The 26,682-nt window shown below is 46.1% G+C and overlaps 2 protein-coding genes across 2 annotated transcripts; one reads left to right on the top strand and one right to left on the bottom strand.

Moving 5' to 3' along the window:
• Nucleotides 1-24,008, top strand: LOC144107800 (transmembrane protein 65). Its single transcript, XM_077640987.1, has 7 exons — nt 1-469; nt 8,422-8,531; nt 9,209-9,263; nt 10,515-10,557; nt 12,015-12,120; nt 13,632-16,316; nt 18,797-24,008. The coding sequence occupies exons 1-6, from the start codon at nt 175-177 to the stop codon at nt 13,749-13,751; spliced, it is 729 nt and encodes a 242-aa protein (XP_077497113.1). The 5' UTR covers nt 1-174; the 3' UTR covers nt 13,752-16,316; nt 18,797-24,008.
• On the bottom strand, nt 23,669-26,682 carry LOC144108250 (uncharacterized). The gene is made up of 3 exons (XM_077641526.1): nt 26,198-26,682; nt 24,990-25,154; nt 23,669-23,678 (listed from the first exon to the last, which is right to left on the bottom strand). The coding sequence occupies exons 1-3, from the start codon at nt 26,398-26,400 to the stop codon at nt 23,669-23,671; spliced, it is 378 nt and encodes a 125-aa protein (XP_077497652.1). The 5' UTR covers nt 26,401-26,682.

Genomic DNA, 26,682 nt, shown 5'->3' with positions numbered 1-26,682 from the left:
AGCCACTGTTCTGTGATGGATTCAGGCACTGGTCAAGTCAAATGGGCATATATGGCTGAACTCGGTGAAAACAGTGTAACTACTAGCCCATGACTAGCCCAACCTGTACCAACTAGCCCACACAAGTAGTTTCGGTTTTTGAGAGCATCCGAAAGGAGTCGTCTCGAAACGAAAATGGCTGCCTGCCTGCTTCCGTCAGCTGCTACAGCGTCTGCGATGGCTCGCAGGTTGGCGGGCGCACTGTTCTTCGGTGCTTCCAAGCGCACTGCCGCTTGCCACAGTGAATGCTCGACTCTGTTACGATCATTCTGCGTGTCCGCATACAGCAAGGGCGTCGGAAAACACACGGGCACCCACGAAATCATTCTCACCAAACAGCGTGCCCAGGACTTGATACTGAGGCTCAAACCCGAGGAGCGAAAGATTCTCATGGAGGAGCTCACGGTTCACACCGAGAAGACGGAGAAAAGTGAGTTTCGCTCAGCTGTGTTCTTGCCACGGATTGTCGACAACTGCAAACCAGAGTTATAGATTGCCCGGAGCGAAGCTGCGCATATGCATTTGCAACAGGTGTCCTGGTAAATTTCAATCGACACGCGATTTTGTTTTTTTTTTTTAGCTTTTTGAAAGGGCGCTTTTTCTTTTACGCGGCTCCTCGCGGTAGCGCACCGTTTTAATTAAACCTGAGCATGAGCGCTTTCATTGGGCAAAAGCTGTGAGACCACGATTTTTTGCTGGCTGAATTGCGATGAGCGATTTCAGCGGTGACCCTTTCGTTGCATTTAGGTGCGCGTATTTTTCCGCCCGCAGGTTAAAACTGTGTATGCGGTAGCAATTTAGTTGGAATTGTCATTGAGTGAATCGATCGAGCACTTATTTGTTCCCGCCTGTGAGCATTTGAAGTGCGCTGCGGAGAAAAAAATAAAAAAAAATAAAGGGCGCTGGGCGGAATTGGCAGAAAGGGGAAGCGAGCAGGGGTACTCGCGTTCGTACACGTAATCTGGTTCATAAAGTAGTATGCTGCGCTGAATGGTTGATCTGCTGATGTAGTAAGCCGTGACATGGAAGGAAGGAAGGCCTCAGACGTTGCTGGCACATACCCACTACGGGGGTGTGGCCAAGACACAGGCGGTTAATTACTGGATACAGGAAAGTTTTGACGGGAAAAGGAGTGGTAATAGTATGTAGTCTGATAGATTGGAAGAGGGAAGGAAAGGGGTCCAGTTAACTTGGAGATCGAAGACGGGACAATTGCTTAATGTGCATAATAGTACACAATGCCTGTAATGTTGCAATGTCGTACTGACTGAGGGCGGGAAAAAGAAATTAGAATGGGAGTCGCTGCGTTTCTTGAAGAAAATTTTGCACAGCAGAGCGCACACTCCTGTCGCTTTGTCCAAGCAAAGAAGCGCCAATGGAAAGAACAACCGCGGAAGACACAGGCAAACCCAGTTGATGAAATGGAATTTGCAAAAGACGCTTCCTCAAATGAGAAAATCGGCGGCAGAACAGCAGGAAGTGATCTATTGTCTCAGGTTCGGCACAAAAAGGGCACAGTGGGGAAGCTGCCAGGCCAGATCTGTGGAGGTAGAAATTTAGAAGGGGAACCCGGCAACGCAAGCGCGTGAAAGAGACCTCTAGTCTGCGTGAGCGCCAGTCTTTGCTACTCCAAGGATGCAGAAGATGCTGATATTCGGGAGATGATGTAAGATCCGAGGCAGCAAATTCCTGAAATGTTGTGTAGCTGCGAAACCTCACCACAGCTGTATATGCACACGATGGCAGGACAGCAACAATTGGGCCGCTGAGAGAGGCTCTTGCTAAGGAATCTGCAACCTCATTTAAGTGAAAGCCCATGTGACCGGGTACCCAAAGCAACCTTACCGAATTTAGATGGAGCGGAATCAGGAACTTAAAGAGGCGTAATGGCCGAGAGTCAGTGGGTGAGGATAAGGAAGAGCAAATGGACAGAGAGTCTGTCATAACCACGACCTGGGAAACGGTAGATTCTAATTTTCGTAAGGCTAAGATTACTGCTAATAATTCAGCCAGAAAAATTGGAGTGAAGTCAGGAAGACGGAGAGAAAAAGACCGATCCAGTGAACGCGAAAAAATTCCCACACCTGCCTTTTCGCGATCCTGCGAGGCATCGGTAGCAATAAGAACATGAGAGGGAAAGGACCTTAGGTGGTCCTGCAATAGACCCTGAAGAAGCGGGAAGGGCTGCAGCTTTGCATTCGATGGGAAAATGTCATCGAATTCAATCTGGACAGATGAGTTGTTATATATTTGGCAGACATCTGTGAAATGAATATTTATGCAATCAAGGAGGGACTGCACGTAACATATCTGTGGGGTATGAAATCGAGACCAGGCAGCACTAAAAAAGGCGGAAGGTTGACTAAGAAATATTATACTGGAAGCGTGAAAAGGTGAGTCGCACAATTTTAAAAATGTTTGAACTGTTAAAAGGCGAAACCTAGCTGATAACGAAGGCATTCGCGCCTCAAGGTGCAGAACAGCATTGGCGACATATTTTGGAAGCCCCAGACAAAGGCGCAACGCCTCACGTTCCAAAAGCACAAGAGGGCGAAGTTTATAGGCAGGAGCTCCTGAGAATAAAACACACCCGAACTCCAAAATTGGGCAGACTTACATTTTATAAATCATCAGAAGCGTATGCCTTCTCATGCCTGACCTAGCACTACAAAGCCTGCGCAGAATGCCATTGGCCCGAACTCCTTTTGCAGAAACTTGCTCAATGTGTGGCCGCCAGGAGAGAGTAGAGTCGTATGTTACACCGAGATACTTCACCGTCTGAACTTGAGGTATTATGTTATTTCTATAGACCAGGCAGATATTTACTGGAACAGAAACTGGAAATACTAACAATGCGCATTTCTTCACATTAAGGGACAGATGAATTCTTCCTAGCCAGTTGTCAAGAACATTGAGGTAATTTTGCAGGGTTTGATAAAGAGTGTGAATGTCACCTGCTGATGCAAAAAATGCAATATCTAAGGCGTACACATAAGTTTTCACATTTTGAATGCATGGAATTGAGCTTAGAAAAATGTTAAAAAGAACAGGTGAGAGAACTGATCCTTGCGGAACACCTCTTCTCTGTGCAAATCTCCTTGAGGAAACACCATTTTGGCAGCAGTAAAATTCTCTATTTTCCAAAAAAACAGAAATCCAGGCTACAAAATAGCTTGGGAAGTTGAGTTCCTGTAATCTTAGTAATAGAGTCGAGTGCTCCACGCTGTCGTATGCTTTACTGACATCCAAGGTGACAAGCGCAGCAAACTTTTTTCAATTGCGAGCTAATTTGACTCTCAAGGTCAGTATGAGCACACCAAATTGAACAACCCGGCCTGAAACCAATTTGGCATGGATTCAATACAGCATTTTCTGAAATGAATGACATGACATGGCTGAGAAGGACCCTTTCCACCAATTTCACAAGGTGCGATGTTAACGAAATAGGGCGTATATTGTCTAAAGTTAAGCCATCCCCTTGCTTTTTAAGCAATGGAACTATTTCAGCAAGACGCCACTCATGCGGTATCTAAGGACCTTTAATAGAATGGTTAATTAGAGCCAACAGGTCTGCAGGAGATTCATTGAACAATATTTTGATCATAGATGAAGTGACCTTATCGGGGCCAGGAGCCGCTGGGGATAAGCGCAGAACAATTTGCGACAGCTCAGGCATAGAGACCTCAGTGAAATCACTTGAGGTACATGTGAATATAGTAGGAGAAGGTAAAGCAGATGTAAAGCGAAGCTCTAGGCCACACGCAATATCCTCTAAGGCCTTTGCGATGTCAGCAGGGGACTGAACAAGGGATTCAATGTTGGCAGCCGGAGGAATCACCTTGTTGCGCCTCATGAAATTAAATAAAGCTCGTTTATTTCCTGATTGGGAAAGGAAATCATAATGATTTGTATTATACTCCTCCTTTGCACGGGCGACAGTGCACTTAAATGTTGCTGCAACATACTTATAATCCAGCCAATTTTTTTGGGCATTGATTGATGAGAAGTTTCTTCCAAGCTGCTTTCCGTCGCCTATATGCACGCGTGCACTCAGCATTCCACCAATTGTTCGCGATTGCACCCTTTGTTCTCTTAAGCAAAAATTCAGACTTTTGCCTTGCATGGTCCAGTACTGAGCATAGATGTGCAGCCTTGCTTTCGGCACTTCTCTGAGCGCGAGTGTCTGAAGTGATTTGGAGGGCTGATTTTAGCGTGTCTTTAAAGCAATTGTAATTTATGAACGTGCGCTGATGTCGCTCAGGAAGAGTTAATTTACACGCAAACTTGAAACTAATCGGTAGATGATCACTGTTTGTTGCACAGTCAACAGGCGCCCAAGACATAACAGAGGCTCCTGGGGAGGAAAAAGTTAAATCCAAGGCAGAGCGGCATTGACTGCGAACAAACGTAGGCAATCCGGAATTGTTGCAGATCAAGTTGTTGCCAGAAGCCCAATCAAATAGTCTAGAATCAAAGCTGTCTGTTTTAAACCCCCAAGTCACATGGTGCGAATTGAAGTCGCCAAGTAATAGAACCTGAGATCGGCTACTAGACATGAGTGAGTCAAGGGGCCGAGTGTCACGCACACCAGACGGGAAATATGCATTAGCTGCCGTAAAGGGCTGTTGACCTGGGACACTGAAGTCAACCGCAAGGATTTCACATTCATTGTCCGCATATTGAAAAGAAATGCATGCCCTGGGGCAAAACTTTGTAGATATGAGCACTAACAACCCTCCCCCTCGTGATGACCGGTCAAGCCGGAACGGATGGTAATCCTTGAGATGATAATTGAAATTTGAAGTTAGCCATGTTTCCTGTAAAGCAACTAAATCTGGTAGAAGCTGATTGCATAGGCAATTTAAATCTGTTGAAGCTGAGAATATAGATCGACAATTCCACTGGAGTACACTTAAGAACCCTATCTTGGCGGAAGTGCCGCAGCCGCGACTGCCTTTTCTAGAATCCTGGTTTTAGCGTTTTGACTTGCGTTACTTTTCTTTGTCTTTGACTGGGGGCAAGATGGACCTGCAATATTCAGAGGAGACCCACTTCGTTTCTGGGCGCGGAAATCAGACTCCATATCAATACAATCCATAGAGGATGCGTCCATAACGCTATTCGAAGGAGAGGGCTGAGAGGTCTTTTGTTGCTGACATTGTTTTTGGCCCTGTGGAGCTGAATCAATTACTACAGAAGGAGGGGTAGCTTCCGAAGCCAAAGAAGACAAGAGCGGAGTGGTGGACGCCTGCAGAAGATTGGTCATCTGAGCAGCTAGGACCTGCGAAATGCACGTGGACACGGTTTCCATAATGCGATCCATTGCATTTGCCACAGCTTTCTCAACTGCCGCTGTAATAGCCTGGGACCAACTAGAATCCATTATGGGTGGACATTTGGCGGCCACACTAGAGTAGGCTGAGGCTCTCTCCTTCACTGCGGCAAAAGCCTCTCTCCACGTGCATCTGCGCTTGTCTATAAGCTCGAGCACCTGAACTTCTTGTGCTCGTGCAGGACAGTCAGGCGAATCAGCAGGGTGAGCACCGCTACACAAACAACATTTCTCTTGCTGTTCAGGACATTCCTCTCTGCAATGACGTTCCCCACAGGCACAGCAGCGTAAGGCCGATTTGCAGGCTTTGCCGCTGTGGCCAAATCGCCAGCAGTTTTGACACTGAAGGGGCCGAGAGTTAAAGGCATCTGCTCGAAAAACCAATGGCCACACCTTAATCTCTGACGGGCAAAATATTCCTGCAAATGTGGCAATGACGGACTCCGTAGGAATTTTTTCTCCGTCAACCATCCTGCTGCATCGATGGACAGCAATCACTCCCGCAGGCGAGAGGTTCTCAAGCATTTCCGCAGGGCTCAATCGAGAGTCGACCCCTCGAACCAAGCCCTTGGAACATGCTAGATGAGGCGGAATGAATGCACTCACCGGGTGGTTGGCGAATGACATACAGTTCAGCAGGTCTTCAATACAGGCTTTATCCGGCGACCTGCACAAAATACCAGCCTTGCCGAACTGCCGGACGTCGGTAATGTGCATGAAATGCTGCGATGTGGACCTAAGAGCCGCCTGCACGGCCTCCGGGTTGTTCAGTCGGATAGCGCCTCCATCAGAAGGCACTAATGCGACTGGAATGCTTGAAACACCGCTGCGGAAAAAGAGGTCAATTGGGAGCTGGTCTTTAGGAAGAGATGCCGACCAAGGGGAAAACCCCTGGCCAGGAGAAGAAGTAGACATTAAGCTCTCGTCCCGCACCCAATCACCCCAGAACAGGAGCAAACAGGCACAGACAAAAAGGAGAAATTTAGCAAGCTAGAGCAACACCGCCAGGTACTTAGCCACTGCCCCGCAGCCTGGGTAGCTGAGCCACGTCAACAGAACAGTGACCGAGGAATACATGGAGCTGGCTCGCTGTTTTTCTTTTTTCTTTTCCTGCACTTCGCTGATAAGGCAATCTCGGCCTAGCTTCATCTTTTTCGCAACACTTTCTTTGAGCGAGTGCATCGTGCCTGCACGGTCATATCAGCTTAATAGGAGCAGCCTGCTCCGACGCTTGCCGCTGTTTCATATGATTCCATTAGTGGAGCACCCTGTGTGTGTGCGCTAAAGAGCACTGTCCTACGACAAGTGTCAGACCTGAACGCAAGAGGGCGCGGCGTTTTTTTTTTCTTCTGCATTTTAGAAACGCTCGGAGTCGTTCCATTTTTGCTTGTAACTCACATGTTGGTTTCTTAGTAAAAAAAGAACAATTGAAACCAGTTGGGTTTCCAACTGGTTCCACTTGAAATGGTGTTCCTACTGGATAGTCGAAATGGACTGCCAATTGGACCAATTGAGTTTCTAACTGGTTCCAGTTGGAATGGTGTACCAATTGGACAGTCAAAATGGACTCCTAACTGGACCGATTGAGTTTCCAACTAATTCCAATATGAAATTTTTGCTCCATTAGTCTAAATAGAGTGCCAGCTGACACAGCAGTAGTATGGTAATTCACGTTTACATTGAGTGCTCACTTGAATCAGTCTTCACCAACTGGTGAGTCCAGTTGGTCTTACCAACTGCATCCAATTGGTCTGAAAACTGCACCCAATATATTCATGTGAACAACTGCATATTTCAGAAACACGGCAATACAAATTAGGTTATAATAACTACCTGCAGCTTAATCTGCTAAATTGTATACATCATTTACGCTATCTCTGCTGTCGAAAATGAATGAAATAACTATGCTTAACTGGTAAGTGCCACTATTTCCATTATGGGAGCCTCACATATAAGATATATAAGCAGAAGCAGAAGTTTAGTGTACACATGGATATGTGTTGGGCTTATGTTAGATGTGTGACTTTAGTAGCTGTTTCTTGAGTGTAACGTATCATTAGTTTTATTTCCAAAAAAGATTAAATTCCTTTAAAAACATGGTATCAGGTAAAACATCTCAGCCCGCAGTCCTCACAGGTCAGTTTTTCTTTTGCACCTATCTCTCACATTGCGTACTTTGTGCAGCTTAATTAATTGGGTGGTAGACTTTGTGAAAGTTTCCTGGATGGAATAATTTCCTGCATGGCACCTAATGGGAACTATTATTCGAGTTGGCCCAGCTGGTTGAACTAGTACAATTGTGTACTAATTTACGATTGGAAATTGCAATTGGTACCAATAGGGAATTTCCCAAATGGAGTCAGTTGTTTTTTTAGCTGGGTTTACTGTATTGGGCATAAGTATACATCAGTGTAACGATCAAAACAGCGACAAACTGCTACATCTTTTGAAAGCGAAGTCCAAGGGACCTTGCAATGCATGAACTATAAAGGTAGTGCATTTCTCATTTTGTTAATTACAGCTTTCGTCGCGAATTTATCTACTGATGTATATAACCACACAAAAATTATGCTCTCACATACTGTCAGGCCAAAAAAAAGTGTGAACAATTTTTATGAACTTTAGCACACGTTTTGTCAAGTGAGAAGTGAACCGCATTATCAGCTGGCATGATTAATATTTTGACATAAATTTCATGCCTGAGGTACAAAACCTTGGTCTTGAGCTACAAAGTTGCACGTTGCTTCCGCATTATGGACATGCACTCAAATTGATGATGCACATAGAGTATGTAATGACCAAAATTGCAGCTGCTCTAAAGTGCATGACCAGAAGATATGGAGGTGATATTAAACAGCATCTGTTTCAGGGAATCACTGAGTCATTTAGGCATGAGTCTGAATCTAGTCATGAGACAGCTGTCAGACTTGCTCAAATTTATTTGAATCTTGCTCTTCATTGTGCCCATCATGCTGTGAGCTGTTCAAAGCATTGTAGGTGAGGGGTCTTCAGTGTTTCTGATGGCACTTGTTGGCTTTGTCTGTTGGCAGATGGGAAGGCAACCATGCCTACGGGTGATCAGCTACGAATGTTGGCCATCCATAACGCCCTGCCATTCGTGGGCTTTGGGTTTCTTGACAACTTCATCATGATTGTGGCTGTGAGTGTTGACTGTTGAGTCATTAAGAGATACGAGTTGAAGGAATGGGAAGAATTTGAAATCATATTGAAGTTCAGTGTTTAGCTGCTCTGTTCAGCAAAGCTAGGCAGTCGTAACTGCGTGATAGATATTCCTAGCCAGTGCCTGTAAAAATTTGCACTCGGGGTGTGCTAGTCAAGTAGTCAGAACTGCGATTTTATTTTTGATAGCCACTGCAGTGAACCTCAGACTTTGAGAAGTATTATAGATCCAGTTACATATACATATATCTTTGCACTGTGCTGAATGTGATCCTTTGTTTCTACTTCTTTTCTTCAACTATTCTTTGTCCTAGTGACAGCTGTATAAGTGTCTGGAAAACACTACCATAGGCTGACATCCCTGCCTTTCAAAAAACTAGTGTAATATGTGTTCATGTCACTGAAATATTTTTTTTGCACCATTGCATTGCATTGTAGTCAGTTCATCTGAAATTGTCTCATAAATAGCTGATCTTTGTAAAATTATATGAAGAGCGTTTGCAGTTAAGTGCATCACTGTTGCATTCTGTCAATTCTGGCATTTTGAAGGAAAGGATATTTTGAAAGGTTCAGGCTCCATGTTTGAAAGAGGTATAAAGTCTACTCCTCTAGAAGTGTCTCTTGTTTTTGGCTTTTTTTTTTTCTTTGTCCGTGTAGGGCGACTACATCGACACAACCATCGGCATTGGATTGGGCATTTCAACAATGGCAGGTACTTGTTGTTCATGCTTCACGGCATTATCCGATAAGAACTACTGCTCAGTGGTGTCAAAAAGACGGAAGTGTTCTGGGACTGCAGCAGTGTTGATGCAAAGATAGCAAGCCATGGGGATTTCCAGTGCACAAATTGGAAATTTTACAAAAAAACATGGCCACCTTATTAACCACATTCTTAAAAAGAAAATGTGACAGCATTTAGGTTGCCCGCTGTGGTGTCTACCATGACTGTCTAACGTTCTTAGATTCTTGTGGTTTTCCTGCCAAAACTCCGTTTGGAACTGGTTACATTAATTGCCTTTATATGTAGTATACACGAGTCGTTATCTTCTATGATATTCCAGTACCTTCCATTTGAGTCTCGTATGGGATTATACTAATCCTACCCACTGATCCACCTTCCATAAATAAGACTCATGGGCAGTGCCATGATGGGGAGGTGGCAACTGCATTGAATTGGGCAATGGTGGGCAGTTTGCTCACAATCCTGTAGGCAGGTTGCCACCTTTCATGGTGGGCAGGCTGTGAGAGCATCAAAAGGTCACGTGACCTCTCCCGACCAGTTAGGAACTTTTGTGGGGAATTTCAAATTTCACAGTGCTCTCTGATTGGTCACTTGAGATCACGTAATTCTGATGACATCGTTATGCAATTGACAAATCAGGGAATTTTGTTACGGAAGCCGAAACATTTTTTGTGAGGCTACAGCCTAAATGCTGTCACATTAAAAATGGTTTCGGTCCACTGAATGCACTCACTTAGTATGCTATTGTTTGTTTGATGGACTGTGCAGTCATACCGGCCGAAAATGAACTGCTAGTTTTGCTGTTGCTTTGCAACTAAACTCACTTCTGCTTTGAGATGCTTTTTGTAGGCTATTTCATGTTACACAAGTATTCAAGATAAGACAAGGAGTAAGAAACCATAGGCAATGTCAGGTTGTTAATTGCAGCAGGCATTGCGATAACTGCGTGCAACAAAGCCTCAAACTGGCACGAGAAAAAGGCTGCAATACACGCATAGTCTAGAGGTGTAAATCACTCCATTTTTGTGAGTATTGAGGCAAGCAACTAGTTGTTGCGGATCTGTCTCAAGCATGACAGAGCCTAAGCTCTGAAATGTGTCAAGCTTCTCTGAAATGTTTCTGTGCATAGATCAAGCTCCGAAGTCACTTTCAGAACGCCTCCGTGATATTTTATGTGCATGAAAAGATAAAAACTCCTTGTTTCTTGTTTCCTGCTTTCAGCTGCTGGGCTGGGGAATGCCATATCTGATGCGGCCGGAATTGGGTAAGACCTTTGAGTATAACGCTCTAAAAAATTTATGGAGTTGGAGGAAAGGATGCATTTGACATTTGCATCTAAACAGCGCATCAAGACCTAAAAAATGCTGTTTTCTAGTAACTGAAGCACAAATTATTGTCAAATTAGTTTGAAATCGGGAAAAGTGTGCAGTGTAACTGACCTGAGTGAATCTCTGCATTTTTAACTGGTGAAAACAAAAACTTAAGACTTAACCTTCAGTTTGCAGCACTTGAAATGCTCCGTGATTTTGTGCACTTCTTTTTAAGTGAGGGTACAACATAAAATTATTAAACGGTCATGCAACCAGCGGACATCAGTATTTCTTGTTTGTTAAATTCCTTTAGAATGATTTTAATTGGTGCAGCTAGAGCTGCACATGGCATAAAGCTTGCCCATGATCAGAGAATTGGTCTCCATTAAACATAGCTTCTGATGCAGATTTGCTGCCACTTGTCCCCATTGTCATTGCACAGCAACTGGCTTTTTTGAGCTATAGTAGGAGACAGTGTAATAAAACAGTACTTGGTAACAGTGGGTCATAGCCTGCTGGGCTTTGTGTTACTTTGCTGACCATCCACAACAGTAAATGAAATCTGCTTTTTAATGTTGGCTGTATCAACCCAGAGGCATCAAAATTCTTGAGCTTATAATATCGTCTTGTCACAGGCTTCTTGTTTAGGTCACAAGAAAAACATTAGCAACGGTCTTCTTTTTGTCACAGGTGTGTTCTGTGTGGCAGTCATGAATGTGGGCGGAGCTTCACTGCAGGCTAAACTGCATTTCAAGACTTCTCGCATGTAGGATCTTGCTGACATCTGAACATATATGTAGTTCAGAGGAAACAGTTCACAGTAAGACAGGTTGCTCGTGAGTTTATCTGGCTTGTGCAGTCTCCAGATGAAGTTGCATGTAAAGAGAATTGCTAAACACTGTTTTGCGCTTTTAATGAAAAGCTAGTTGTTGATGTCAAAGGAACGCACACAGCACAGTGAGCTTAGCTTCACATAACATATAAGTGTGACCTGGTTCTTGCTGATGCTGATTACGTACTATAATGTGCGCTTTTTGTTGTCACTCTCTTTCTCTGCACAGAAATCGTGCTGAAACTTGATTCCTTCGCAGTCTTCTCTGACTGTTGTTGAAGTCTGTTCCCAAATACCAGATATTTGAATGGTGCAGCTAAACCCTGTCAGCAGCCCCAAAGAGAGCAGTAGCAAAACGTGTGCTAATCCAGAAAGGAGTAAGACCAGACACTACGAATTAAACGACATTACAAGAGAAAAGTGGAGATCGTTGCTGAGCATCACGGGGAAATTCAGCATGTTATTTTGAGCTCCCCTTACTCTTTCTGTGTTGGTCATTTTTACAAGTGAGTAGAGCAGTGCGAGGCATGCAGTCACACATACCTTGTTAAATAAGCATGCGCGGCCTCCATGCTCCAGGTCTGCCTGGTACGTAGAGAAGCTGGCCGTCAAGATTGGAGTGCAGGCTCCAAACCTGACCCCCGCGCAACTAGAAATGGCTGCCACACGGTGGAGTGCCAACATTGTGAGTACTTTTTCACCAATGCTTGCAAACAGGTTCTCTGCTGTGTTGCCAAATTTGAATGGCTGGCTTCATTGGGAACAGGTTCAAAAGTTTTGCCCGGAGAAGGTGTAACGTGCTTTTCAGCCGTTCCACTTATATGGAGGCAACAAGAGCACTATTGATTACTGTCTGTTATGAAGACAAAAAACGTTCTCAGCAGAATTGTACTTGGACTAATTGCATTTGTGGTTCTCACGAAAAGAAACGAGCAGTAAATGCTTCATTCAGGGTGAACACTTCAGCTGTGCCATGAGGGAAGAGATGAAGGAGTAGGTAAAAGTCAGGAGTAAGGGTCACCGTATGGGGAGGGTTCGAGGTTAACTTCAACCACGTGGTGTTCTTCAACATGCGAGGACATTCTAGAGCCCCAAAGTCACGATGAATCTGGAGCCAGCGCTGCAGCAGCTGTTTTTCTCTTTAGTGGAAAGACACATTGGATAAGCAAGCAGCGCATGATTATACATATGTGACACTGTCTTCTTGAGGATCTGTGTCGTATCACATGTTCGTTGTTGTGTGTTGGCATATGTTCATGCTTGCACAGAGGCACCGAATTTATGGTTAGGATTGAGAAGGGATTGCTTATTGTCCTCAGGAATATTTCTGCAGCATTTCCGGTCCCTCACCAACACCTACACTTTTGTACCTGCGTTTGCCTCAGGTGTGTGAGGACTTGCCCCGCTCCGTCCCCTTTGGTTTACTTCCCCACGATACGTCCTTCCTAGTTACCGTAACTGACAAGGGGGAGCGCCTGCGCCGCAGCAGCATGCGTGCCACGAACAGCATGATTGCTGCACGCACGAGGAGACAGACTCTTCGGCTCGGGAACTCGTCACTTGCAGATGTTTTGTCGCGGCGCTCTCCGCCAGCAGAGCAAAGCCTCATGGGAACATTTTCCCGCGAGCTCATTCCGTCCGGCCTCAGAGTTCCTCTCTTGTTGTAGAGTGGGCGAACATTCACTCGTAACCTGCTGGCGGGTCGGGCGGCTTCGATTCCTTAGCGTATTTTGTAGCTAGCTGGCGTTGTTATAGCAATGCTCAGTAGCACGTGTGATTATGCAGTGAGGTCGGTGCTGTTTGAACTGTGTCAGCCGCGGTGAAACGGTGAGAATGTATTGATGGCCCCATAGGCACCATCTCTGTAGGTATTAAGCGGTAAGCTGCCTCCAAAACTAAAACATTTTTGAGAGGCAACATGTAAGGAGTTAAAGTTAAGTGTCAGTGTGAACTAATGGCAATGCTTTCTTTTTTTCATGATGTGTCCCAATTTTCCTGAGGTTTTGCTCAGTTTGCTTTCACATGCAGTCCCCACGACCTGAAATAAATTCAGTCGCACTCCAACGCCAAAAGTAAAATTTTACACATTTATGAGAAGTGCCAGCACATTGCACAATCTTTTGCAACTGTGGGCAGCTATGAGCCAGCGCATTTGCTGCAGTGCCAACCATCATGAGCGTCACTCCTTTCTTTCAGGGAAGGGCGGTTGGTGTCTTCTTGGGCTGCATCCTCGGCATGTTCCCGCTTTTATTCCTCAGCTCGAAAGAAGACATGAGACACAGCCAGCTCCAGGAGCAGAAGAAGCCCACCAGTTGAGCTTGTTGCAAGCCCTTTCACACTGTCTCTGCCGAGCACCTGCCAAAGAACGTCGACACTTCCTCCGCGCCGTCCAATCCAACCAGCCCCTGCGCGCAGCCTTCCCTCAGCTCGGGACACACACATAGGAACTATGACGTGCCTCACTGCCTTTCCTCTTGGCTGCTGCTGCTGCTACGATATCCCGATTGGTGGAAGGCCTTCCTTCTCTGGACTTCTGCACTTTGCAGCTGTTTCGTGGCCCTCTCACAATAAGCCACCTTGGCTGTGCCCATGTTCACGTGCTTATGGTTGTGCGCACAGCTGTAATTGACCTCTTGATAGCCCACCTTTCCAGCAAGCTACTCTCACGCAACCAATGGCAAGTGCTGCTGAACTTGTATTTAGGAAAGTTTGAGCCCAGTTCTCTCTTAATGTGTCAAGTTTGCAAGGTTGACCCTGTGACGTGACTGCCAATGACAGGAAGCACATTATCCCGTTTAAGCTGATGTGCATCACCTTTGAATAACCATGTAAGCGGGAACATTGTTCGGTTGTGCTGCGTGTTGCAGAAGTCATCCTTTGGTGATGTTTATGGGTGACGTTGTGACTAACTAGAGCTGGAAGCTGGGCTGTCGGCTGTGTTGTTGTTGTATTGTGAATTTCCTGCCAAGTTCTGCCGCTGAAACGCTGCAGTATTTAATTCTTCTACTTGAAATAACGGCGCATCTTATGAATGCATTTCCAGTGCACTGAAATAGTGCTGTGAATGTTGATGTGATCACTCCAGGCCAGCATTTTGTTTGTGACCTGAGCGGGAGAGGTGCTAGTTTTCAAGCTTGACATCCTTGCCGCTTTTGTCGTGGCTGCAAGATAAAACTGCGATGTGCAGCGTTTTATGCTACATTTTTCGGCAGCCCTTTGGATGCTCCTCGGGAGCTGCATTGCATCTCCACCGTATGTTGTTGACAATTACGTTCACCGAGAGATATTTGCAACACTGACAGGGTGAAGCTTACTTGGAACTGAAAGTTAGAAAGTTTGAGCACAGAATCCACTGCACTTCTTGATGGCTTTATTGCACACATTTTTTCATTGTGAAAGAACTAGTGGAAGTAAACCTTGTGAGCACCACTTTGTTGAGTCACACGACAGCTGGGAAGAACTGTTAGTTCAGATCATCTATACTGTGTCGCTGAGGATTTTTTCTTGCCCAATGTCTCGAAGCTACTAGCTAGCTGTCACCACTGGTGCACATTTAGCTGTAAAGTGTGTCACCCTCACTGTTTTATGCTAGCCATTTGCACTAAGTTTTATTGTGTTGTATATAGAAGAGGGCTGCTAGCTGGGTAACTTGCGTATGCATCCCAGCATTAACGGCTGTGCTAGTCTTTTACAGAGTTTTGGTTCGCGAGGATATTTGGTGCTGATCACAATCGTCCCTGTGACTTTAGCCTGCTTGTTTTTGTCAAATTCCTCGCTTTACTGATTTTCAGTGCTCTCTTTGAATTTGCTAAGTTTGTGCAACACATGAGCTGAAGAGAAAATGCAGAGGAAGAAAAGAGGATGAAAATGGTGATTAGTGTGTTGCAGAAGGCATGTTAGTACAGTCAAGCACCCATGACATTGTAACATGCAAGAGGTGCCAGTGTGCTCTGACTCTATCATGAGCACTTGAACACACTGTTATCAAGACACATGTAGTCTTCCAAGCCTCTGATGCTCGTCCAAAGTCAGGCTCTTGTTGTCAGCTTGCATGCATGGATTGAATGGAAAAGTAGCTATGTGCAGTCATACACTGTGCTAGGAATGGTTCCATGTGATGGCGCAGTTTTAAAAGAAAGGACTAATGCTGTGCCAGCTGCCGTCATGTTCTCCTGGTGCACGCTGCCTCTGGTGCAGCTTTTCCACTTTTGAACTGATACATGGGTGCTCCTAATAACACCAAAATCTCTTATAACACACTTGAATTCAGCACAGCACACAAAAAATGAATATGGACAGACAGATGTGCACTGCAACAGCACTTATAACACATTTAATTATAAAATTAATTTGTTGTTTAAGTGGCATTAATTATTTTAGTCTGAGTCACTTTGGGATGTTTAAACCCCGTGAACATGAACATATATTTCAATTAAGCAAAGAATTAACATTATCAAAAGGAATAGAAGTCAAATTAGAAATTTTGTTTTAATTAAGCTTTTATACATTTATTAATTTTGTTATATATTTAAAAAAATCCCTAGTATGGGAAGAGCAGGGAAGACTCGATTTTTGACAGCACAAACTTGAACAAGGGTCTGGAGAAAAGCCTCTGTGTGCTGAAGAGCATTTTGAGTAGAGCACTTGACTCTTTCGGGACTTGTCTTCACCCGAGACGAAGACAGGTTCTTTTGTCAAACTGTTGTCCAGTGGACCGAGGCTTTCATACCACCACTTGTTTCAGTCTGTGCTGTAAACTAAAGAGCTAACAGATGTTTTCTTTAGAAAGTGGAAGACCTAATGTTGAGATATTGAGAGTATAAATAATTTGATAAGTAGCCACATGTGCCAGGAATTAGTTTTGATTTTCTAGCATCAAGTGTGTGGGGTTTGAATTGGGGAGATAAGTACTTTCTCCCCACTCAATCGCGGCTGACACGGTTCAAAGCCGCCCGAACCCCACCCCGTGATCGCGTACGCTACCGAGCGCTCGCCGACCACGGCGGGCCTTGCTCTGGGGGAACAAAGGAACGACACATTGGCTGACACAAACAGGCATTTATTGCTGCAGAAACAATAACGCCAGCTAGCAACAAGGTACGCTAATGAATCGAGGGCTTCCGACTCACCAGCAAGGTTCCGAGCGAATGTTCGCCCGCGCTAGGGCAAGGGATATAAACTCCGCAGGCCGGACGGGACGAGTACGGGAGCCTGTCTACCCGTCGCTTCTTCGCCCCGCCGGCGAAGAGCGGAGCCGCGAGCGACGCGTCCGATCGCGGCGATTATCCCGGCCGAAGAGACCCCATCTCCCGCGGGCAGGCTTCAGCAGTCTCCCGCGCAGCGACGCTGGCGCCCTCTCTTGCCAGTTAATGTAACTGACAAGGGAACGCGCTCATCCTCGGGGTGACTGCTGCTGCACGGTGCCTCGCGGGAAAGCAAACTCAGGGGGCTGCAGGGCAGGTCCCCACATCCCCCCAACCTTAAATAGACCCACGCGCCTGAAAGTACATGCTATGGAGGAGTCTCCTGGTCTTCATGTCTTTGAGGCACGTCTTGCAGCGGAGGTCACGCCGACAGCGTCCACGCAGACTTCCGCGGTATTCCGAAGGCGGCGTGAAGGTCTCCGCTGGGACGACTCGTATGGCCCGCGGACTACCGTGTCCGCAGGCCCGCGAATCGAAGGCCGGTGGGAAAACTGCAGGCCAGGATCCTGCAGTAGTCGCCAGGGCAGCAGCAGCCGGAGGTGACTGCTGTCTGGTCTCGCCACAGCTGCCCCGGATGGATGCGGCGAACAGGATACAGGCCGCTCCGTCGCAGCAGGTGGCAGCGAGACGATGTGCACCGGTCAGCAAGCCTGGGTGGCTCCACCGGATCTGCAAAATTGTCGAAACGCTCTCGGCGTGCCTTTAACGTAGGTCACGGGAGGGGAAACGGCATCCGCAAGGGCCTCGTGGCACAATGCCTAACTCGCTAGCAAAACGTGTCGGCGGCTGTGCAAACGCAAAGTTCGAGTGAACAAAGCCCTTTCTTGAGTTGAACGAGACTGCTCAGTTCGTGCGAGGTTACAAAAAAAACGGACGGGCAGCAAAGTGCGCCCCCTCTCAACGTCACGGTCCGGTGGTCATGTCTCTTTTAATGTGGTGCAGGCAGCTCCGAAAAGCCTCAGGCCTAACGACCACTCCTACAACGACCGTGACCACACCAAAGACCCGAAACGGGTTTTGTGCGCGCAGCCGCGAGGAGACATCAGCTTTGTGGGGTGGTCCTACCCCGCTCACTGCACAAAGCAGCTTCTGAGCGGTCGGCGCCCACCGTATCGGACGGTGTCGGAGCGCCCGGTGCCGAGCTGCAATACCAGCGAGCTCGTAGCGGCACCCGTGGCCCCAGGCCACCCGGCTCCCGGAGCCGCGACTCCCAGAGTCGAAAAAGAGATAGTAGAGAAAATATATACAGAAACTCGGACCACCCACGCGGCTTCCGTACTCACTCGCTTCGGGCTCGGCGACTCCGCGGGCGCTAGGCCTCGAACTCCCTCGATGCGGACCAAGTCATTCTCACGAAGAAACTCCAGGGAAAAATGTGCTGAGCATGTCGAAAAGTTCAAACATGCTGCAGCGCAATACACCTCGCACTCAAGAAAACATGCCGCAGGTCCTAGCGATCAAAATTCACTCTAGGCCTAGCACTTGTCAAGTCCGGACAAAGAGCGTTCCTCGAACCGAACCGACAGTCGTCCAATGTTCCAAGAGCAGGCCCCACGTTGGGCGCCAGATGTGGGGTTTGAATTGGGGAGATAAGTACTTTCTCCCCACTCAATCGCGGCTGACACGGTTCAAAGCCGCCCGAACCCCACCCCGTGATCGCGTACGCTACCGAGCGCTCGCCGACCACGGCGGGCCTTGCTCTGGGGGAACAAAGGAACGACACATTGGCTGACACAAACAGGCATTTATTGCTGCAGAAACAATAACGCCAGCTAGCAACAAGGTACGCTAATGAATCGAGGGCTTCCGACTCACCAGCAAGGTTCCGAGCGAATGTTCGCCCGCGCTAGGGCAAGGGATATAAACTCCGCAGGCCGGACGGGACGAGTACGGGAGCCTGTCTACCCGTCGCTTCTTCGCCCCGCCGGCGAAGAGCGGAGCCGCGAGCGACGCGTCCGATCGCGGCGATTATCCCGGCCGAAGAGACCCCATCTCCCGCGGGCAGGCTTCAGCAGTCTCCCGCGCAGCGACGCTGGCGCCCTCTCTTGCCAGTTAATGTAACTGACAAGGGAACGCGCTCATCCTCGGGGTGACTGCTGCTGCACGGTGCCTCGCGGGAAAGCAAACTCAGGGGGCTGCAGGGCAGGTCCCCACAAGTGGCATCCACATATTGTGCCAACATGCTGCGTGAACAGCAACTAGAGGAGCAGCAGTTTTGATGCTCAAACGTTCGTGCTTAGGTGACCAGGCAGCATGTTGCTGCCTATGAATTAATTGCGGCAGACTTGCGAAGTTTCTTGCTGGCATCTAGGTTGGTTTCAACCAAGTTTTCCAGTGAGCCAAGGCATAATTTTGTTACCACAGGTATGCCTGGTGCACCACCTACTGCACAGGATATGGTGTCTCCTTTGCCAACTTCCTCAGGTGTTTTGTGCACACCGTGAACGTTTACCTCAGTGGGGCCACATCTCGACAAGACTACTGGGAGATTGCCGAGCAATCCTGACCCTATGTTCTCATCTCTCTCAAGCCCACATTGCACAAAACTTAGGCTGTTCATCTCATGAGATGCCCTTTATCTATGTAGGTATTTATTGTCTTTTTGAATAGCTGTCTAATATGTAGTGCATAGATACATTAGTGTGTTAGTATAGAGAGATGTCTGCAGGCCAGATTATAGTTTGTTTTATTCCAACACCGGCTCAGCTTTATCACAATCATTGCCACACACTGGCTCAGTGGGAACACTTTTGGAACCTGGAGAGAGGTCTTAGACAAGGTGTCGCTCATATTATGTGAGGTGCTGAAGATTATTAAAAGAGGCAAAGGTAGGTTTAGATTAGGCTTCTCGGAATAGGTGCTGTCAGAAGTGAATGAAATGCTATGATGCAAGCACCAGAACTGACATATACATTGGGCACACACTTTTTCTGAGTGATAGTGTACTGAGGAGCTTGTCAGGCATGGGTACTTTGAAGGGACTATAAAGTTTGCTCTTGAGCATCTTGCTCGACTATAGTGCAGTCCAATAGTGGATAGTGGGGGCCGTTGTATATTTGCATGGAAAGTTTATTTAAAGTTTATGAATTTGTAGTTTGCACCAGGGTGGTCAGGCACAGTGTGGTGTCATGAAACCAGCCTCCACTAGGGCTGGCTATATGTGACCACACCGCTGTGGTCACGTGTAACCCCCCCTTCCTCTTTTACCATTTTTAAATTCTTTTTTTGTGATTGGCACTCTTGTCAGTCATAAGTCACTATAAAGAGATCACCTCGCATCACAAATCGTCAAGTTCCTCATGATCTGAGGGGTGTTATTTCTTAAAAGGACACTGAGGAGAATTCCATCAAATTGTTGTTTTTAATAAAAATTTATTCTCTGGCCCTTTCTGGGTATGTTGACGTTTGTCTGGCAGCTAAAGACACTTTCTTGGCTGAGAAAATTGAATTTAAAAATCTTTTCACTGGTCGATTCAAACTTGTGAGGTCCACACAGAAAGGACAGGCTGCCAATGTTTTGAAGTGAATGGCAGGGTAGCCTAGCCAGTACCCTATCAATACAAGCCAACAGTACCCTATCAATACATGCCAATGGTACCCTATAAATACAAGCCAGCTTCCGAAATCTGTTCTCAGTGTCCCTTTGAGACAATTTACAAGGTGTGGCTGCAGTCAAGTCCAGATATATTGAATAAGTGTGGCTGCAGTCAAGTCCAGATATATTGAATAAGGATATTTCGAATTATTGGCTGTATCGAACACAAGGGCTATTCACTTGAAAATGTTGTGTAGAAGTACAGGAAAGTTATACATTACATCGAACTCCAATTTTATCGGTCGTTCGATGTGTACAATGAACTGTGTGTGACAAGTGACAGTTCTCCTAATGATGCTCTTCGATCACTTTTCGCGCACGGAGACGGTTCGGCTGCGTGGCCTTGGATACCTGCTGGCAGCACTAGAGCTGTGAAACGTGTGATGAAATGAACGTAGGGTGTGATTGAGGGTTTTTCAGTCTTTAACTCTCTTGTACTCATATTCCACGTTACATTTCTGTCATGCTGTGAAAGCAACCCAGCTAACTAAACGCCAGAGGTGACACGATCGCCAGAAGTGCGCCTCGCTGTCGAAGGCGTTGCGAAAATCAGCTGTACTTTAAATTTAATAGATGGTTATTTATGGTGTACTCGGGCCAGGGTTAGACATTCTATCATAGGAAGTGGTTAGTTCGGAAAAACCATCTGCTTCAGATTCGATGCGAAGCAGGTTGAAGCTTTAACCAACACCTAGTGGGTGGTGCGCTGTCAGCAAGAAGTGCATCACTAACGTTGGTGCAATGCATTCTTGCTTTTAGGTTAGAGATAAACTTATGTACAACCATTTTTTATATATTGAAATATCAACATGTAAAACTATTTCGTTATCCCCTTCGAGTTCGATATATCTGGGTTCGACTGTAGTACGTTCCTTGTCTCAAAGTCCTGGTCACTTGTTGTGTAGAAACAGCGAGGCTCTGTGGGTACCTGATGTTCATTCTGTTTTCTTTTTGAATGAATCCCTGGGTTGGGTGAAGTCTTATAATTGAAATATATTTGACACCTTTGAGAAGGAATTTTTCAATTAGACATGCTTTGTACTGGGGTTTAAATGGGGTTTAAGGGGTGAATCTCTACACTTGCTACATGCATGACTCTGACCACTTATAGCACGCACGCTTAATTTTGGTGTCATGTATACCAGAACGATAACAGCTTGCATTATCATGTTTCATTCGTTGCTGATAGTAAAAACACTCTAGGTGTTCAGCTAGGAACTACTAGTTGACTACGGTATATCAGGAACGATATGCCAATGCAGAAGCTTTTATAAAGCTTTTTATTTTTCTTCCGTAAAAACTAAGATAATAAAACTGTGTAATGCCTAGAAGCAGTTAGTTCAGCTGACTGGTTTAACTATTAGTATTAAAAGTGCTGAGTAGAAAGCTCTTAGATTTTAATCTCGGTAAATACTAAGGCTGTGCATCACTAAGAGGGAGGTAGGTGGCGATACTACTTGAGATTTGGAGGACTGTAGTTGTTTGTTATTTTTACTTACAAGTAAACACAACTGGAAAGCATGTCCTAAGAAGGGTGATTAACTTGTGTCAATGTGATATTATATTGTCTGGATTGCAAAGCATATTGTTGGCTTTACTTTTTTGAGTTAATGACATGTGGTCTTTTGACAGCATAAAATGACAGTCTGTAAAAATTTATTGAAAGCAGCTACTTAAGTCAGCTACGCTTCCAACTTCTCTATTGCTTGCTGCTGTCGCCTGATTATGCTGCCTGTTACCTTTGTGAACCCTTTGGGTCATATCCTAGCTGACCAATGAAGCCACTCTTGTACTTTGAGATGTGACCGTGCCTCTCTTGTATTCTACTAGAAGCCACAGCACTGCTTGCCCTGACAAGCTCTGTGATAAACAGGGTTCTTACCAAGGAGATTCCTAATAACGTTAGCCATGTACATTTGCAGTGTTAGTTGAGTGTGACACTGCAGTGTTGAGGAGCGTACAATTAATCAAAATATACAAGTGGACAGCGAGAAGTGCTTCTTGAAATGAATGTGGCTCAGCTTTTCATGGTCACACTTTGCTGCCAGGAAGTGTGAAATTCGCACTGTTAAATTCTCAGTTACCTGCAAGCTTGTGGTGCATCACAATTGCTTCTGCATGGGTGCACACTGTTCTCGCGGGTATTAGCTGAAAAAAAAAATGTAGATCCGAATTTCATAATGGTAAAATGACATCAAGTGCCTGATGCATTAAAATTTCATGCCAATCTTGGGGGGGGGGGTCACATGGGACACCTTTTGCCATTTCAAATTGGAAAATTGGCTTTTGAGGAAAGGAAATAGTGCAGTAATTGTCTCGTATATCTCAGTGGACACCTGAACCATGCTGTAAGGAAAGGGAGGATGGTGGGAGTGAGAGAAAAAGGAGCATTATGGTCTTTGCGGCTTTTTTAGTTTGCTGCAAGCAATGATCCCATGAAATGTGTACTTTGTACTTTGCTCCAGTGCTTACACGGAACAGCCGGATAGTTCATCACAATTTTTTTCTCTAAGTAATCAATCATTTATTCTCATGCGAGGCGATTCTACAGCATTTCTGATACAAAAGATGTCATTTTATCTATATTTAAGATTGACGTGACAATGGCTTGTGTACAATTTTTTAACTTAATCAACAAAGACAATGGTATTCTCGAGATGATTTTAATCATTTTTAAATGATATTGAATACATTTCATGCTTGGCATTGAAATTTTTGCATCCAGCTAACTTTTCAGCTTTGCCATCATCATGGCACTTAATGACATTGTCTGCACACATGGCACATTGTCCAGATATAATGCCATTAACAAATTTGGGGCACTAAGAACTTTTCATGAGTGTGGATGGGACGGGTGTCAGATAAATTTATATTGCGATGTCAGAGCACATTAAAGAACCCCAGGTGGTCGAAATTATCCATACCCTCCACTATGCCTTTTTTAAAGCCTGAGGCACTTTGGGACTTTAAACCCTATCAACCATACATGACTCCTTTTAAGTTTTTATTGCTGTGTTGCAAGTAATGTTTTTTTTTTAATTTTATGCAGCACTGAGGAAAAAAATGTGGTTGACGTTGTTTTTCTCTGAGGACCCTAATAACGTTACCCATGTGCATTCACTGCGTTTGTTGAGTACTTATAGCTGGCTGTGCAATTGCAACCTATTCAGCCCATAAGTTGTGATATCTTTTATCAGTGCTTGCTATATATGTGCACTGTTCGCCTCTTTTTTCCAGTAAGGGCACCGTACCGTTGTTCCAGTGCGTTTGACAGCAATATACCATGACTGAAAGTGGGCCATGACTCTGGTGCCTATTTTCCTGTTGTTGCCGCTTTCTTAGTTTTGATGTTAAAATGTACAATACAAATCATTGTGGTTGTCCTCCACAAGTCACCTCCACCTTGGCTCTCAGTCATGTACCTTGTGATTTGTTCAGGACCAGCTGCAAAAAGGCACAGAAGAAAAGGCATGTTTTTGTAACATGCATTGTGTTCATTATTAAGGAAAAAGACTGAACATAGTGTTTTCTTAGTGTAGTTGTGGTATTGTGTACTTATCTTGATTTTGGTATAATATATAACTGTGTAGACAATATTTTTGTAATTGCTGGAACTTTTCCTAAGTTTTGCATATTCGAACTAAGGGAATTTTTTTTCGCTTTCTTTCTGTTGGGCTGCCTAAATACATTACATGAAAACAGCTAGCCTCTTTGGTGAGGCGAACACCTCCCTCTGCCATCCTGTAAAACGCAATAAAGACGAGATTGCAATGAGCTTGCGATGGTCTGAATATCTTACTTTGGTCAGTGCCCGGGGCAATAGCGTGCGAGCAGCGGTGCAAGCGCCTTCATTTCCAACATCAGCGTTTTTTTTTCTTGCCCAAAAAGCCTTAACAATGGAAATTCGATTTGTTTGCACTTGCTTGGAACATGGGTGGATAACGTTTGATGGTCACCGCATGGATTCGAGCAAAACAAGTTCCAAGTGGGATTCCGGCTTTTTTTTTTTTCGGGGTTAGGTTGCGACTACAGTCTTTTTTTACTGCCCCCCTCCAACCCTTACATAGTGCCCTCGAGAGAGGGCCTTTAAAGGTATTTGGAACAACAATAATATAGCTGACAACCAAGCATTTACAGGAGAAATAATTTTGTGGTCGTTCGCAGTAGCTAATGCGAGCATATATGTCTAGGTGGCACAGGCCTTTATCACGGGCAGCACACGAAAAAGTCTACAAGCAGCAATTCTAAACCGCGCACGCTTCACACACTGCACTCACCCGAGAAAGCAAATCGTTACGCTCAACATGCAGAACATGGGTCGTTGAGAAGTCATTGACATGTGTGTGTGTTTATTATTACTGCTCCTTTTTTCCATAAATGCCGCAAGCTATTGATAGTTGGAAGGCTTTCAGCAATAGGGCTTCGCCTTCGCCTTCCTCTTGCGCATGAGTCTTGGTATGGGAGTTGCATTCAGGGTGGCATGCATCACAATTGGAAACGTCCTTGCTAGACTGTCGCTACACGAGCGTCGATGAGACCATGGCTCGTCTCAAGCAGCCCGAGCATCGCCACGACGCCAGTGCCGAGCCAACGATGGCGAGCTCTAGGTCTCCGCGGCCGATACCTTCGAGCGGGACCAGCGCTGAGGCGGCCAACGGCACTCGGGCGACCGCTGGCGTAGGCTCCGCACAGGACTACGCTGCGTACGCCCGTGGGGAAAAGCTTGGCCATGTACAGACAGGCGGACGGCACCACCAAACAGGCGCAGCAGTGGGAGAACACGAGCAGGGTGTCGCCCAGAAGGCGGGGCTGCAAAGGGAGCGGGTGTCCAGGAGAGCCATGGCGGCGCGAGGAGGAAATGTGGTGTGTGAGGTGAAACTTGTGGAAAGGGGCCGTTGTACAACCGTTTCTTTGCGCCCTCTGCAAAGAAGCGTGCGGAGACAGTTCAGACAATAGGCGTCCGGCCAGGCAAGCGTCCGCAAAAAAAGTTTGTTCAACTTTCGCGCGGACGACCGCGGACCCGCATGAAGACCAGATTGCAGCTATTGGCTGCCTTTTTTTTTATGTGACGTCTCAGGCCCCTTCTCCTCGCCTTTGCTAGGGCAAAATATGGCTGTCCGTTGATCCAACTGAAGTTACGGCCCGCAGGCTGAGTGTTTCCGCCACTATTGCTCCGCGCAATATTAGCAACACTGGCATATTTGTGCTGGGCGTCCTTCAAAATTGTGGTATAGAAGTTCTTGCAAAGACCTATGGTGACTACATATGATTTTGGGCTGCTACGAATGCATTTCTCGGAATTATGGACGTTCAGCACCATTTACTCGTTAGAAACTGGCGCGTGAGCTCACACGCATATTAACTGTCTAAAAAAAGACGTAGGTACTACGTGGATATGGTCATGAAGTTGCAAGAGTTCTCATAGCTATTCCTGCAGCGAATATAGCTTAGCTGTTTTCATTACAGTTGTGAAGACCCCATCTCCTAATAAACTTTGCCCAACGTGTTTATCACGCTAAACGTTACAAATCTCCACGTGCACTCCTAACTGATAGGAGTAAAAAGGGTGTAAATTGTCATTTCACTCCTTTTTATAAGTGGGAGTGTGCTTGAGGACAGCCTACTCCCTTTTTACTGCCATATAGGCGTATTAGTGCGTTAGAGTGTATATCAGACGCTCGTTTTCTGAAAACACAAAATCATTTGGAATGCATGTCCTCGATTTCTAGTCACTGAATGGAAAAGGTATATTTGGATCGGCTTCACAAAGCCGAGTGCCCGACGCGGAATGCATGTACCCGTTATAAAAAAATGGGACTCCGACAGTGAAAAATGAAACCCATGTGGTACCTCGTATGCCACGGATATTCTAGTAGACCATGAGCCATCGTTTCTTCAAAATGTTTTGACTGTTAAATGCTCGGACGTAAGGAGACGTCTAACCGTTATCGTTGATGCCTTACCTGCTCAGAGAGGTTAGTGCCAGGTCCACGACCACGCAAGACGGAGCGGACAGCATAACGGCCACGGCACCAATCGTGGTGCCCTTGCGCAGTCTGCTGCTCCAGGACACGCTGTAGAAGCCTAGCATCCACGCGTATGCCAGAATCAGTACGCGCACACCGTGACGGTGCCCGGCTTGCACGGCGTACGGGGCTGTAGTCATGCCGCACCTGTAGGTGGTGTGCTCGGTGCGGGAGAGCTCTGTTCTGACCCTGAACACAGCTTGCTTGGCCACCCCGGTTCAAGTTGTTCGTGCTGGCAGCCTTGAGCATGACTGCATGGGCCTTATCGAATCTAGACGTCACCAAGAGCCACGCAGGGGACTCGTGCACGGCGCTGAGCAGCAGCAGCACCGTTGGAGTCAGGATGACCACCTGCAGCAGCGACCAGGACAGAGGGAACGCCACCGGTATGAAAAGCAGGACGTCCACAAGAAATAAGCCCA

The sequence above is a fragment of the Amblyomma americanum genome, chromosome 10 (assembly GCF_052857255.1).
Source record: "Amblyomma americanum isolate KBUSLIRL-KWMA chromosome 10, ASM5285725v1, whole genome shotgun sequence".
Classification (NCBI taxonomy): domain Eukaryota; kingdom Metazoa; phylum Arthropoda; class Arachnida; order Ixodida; family Ixodidae; genus Amblyomma; species Amblyomma americanum.
The sequence above is the reverse complement of the archived record's forward strand: the minus strand, read 5'-3'. Positions and strand labels throughout refer to the sequence as shown.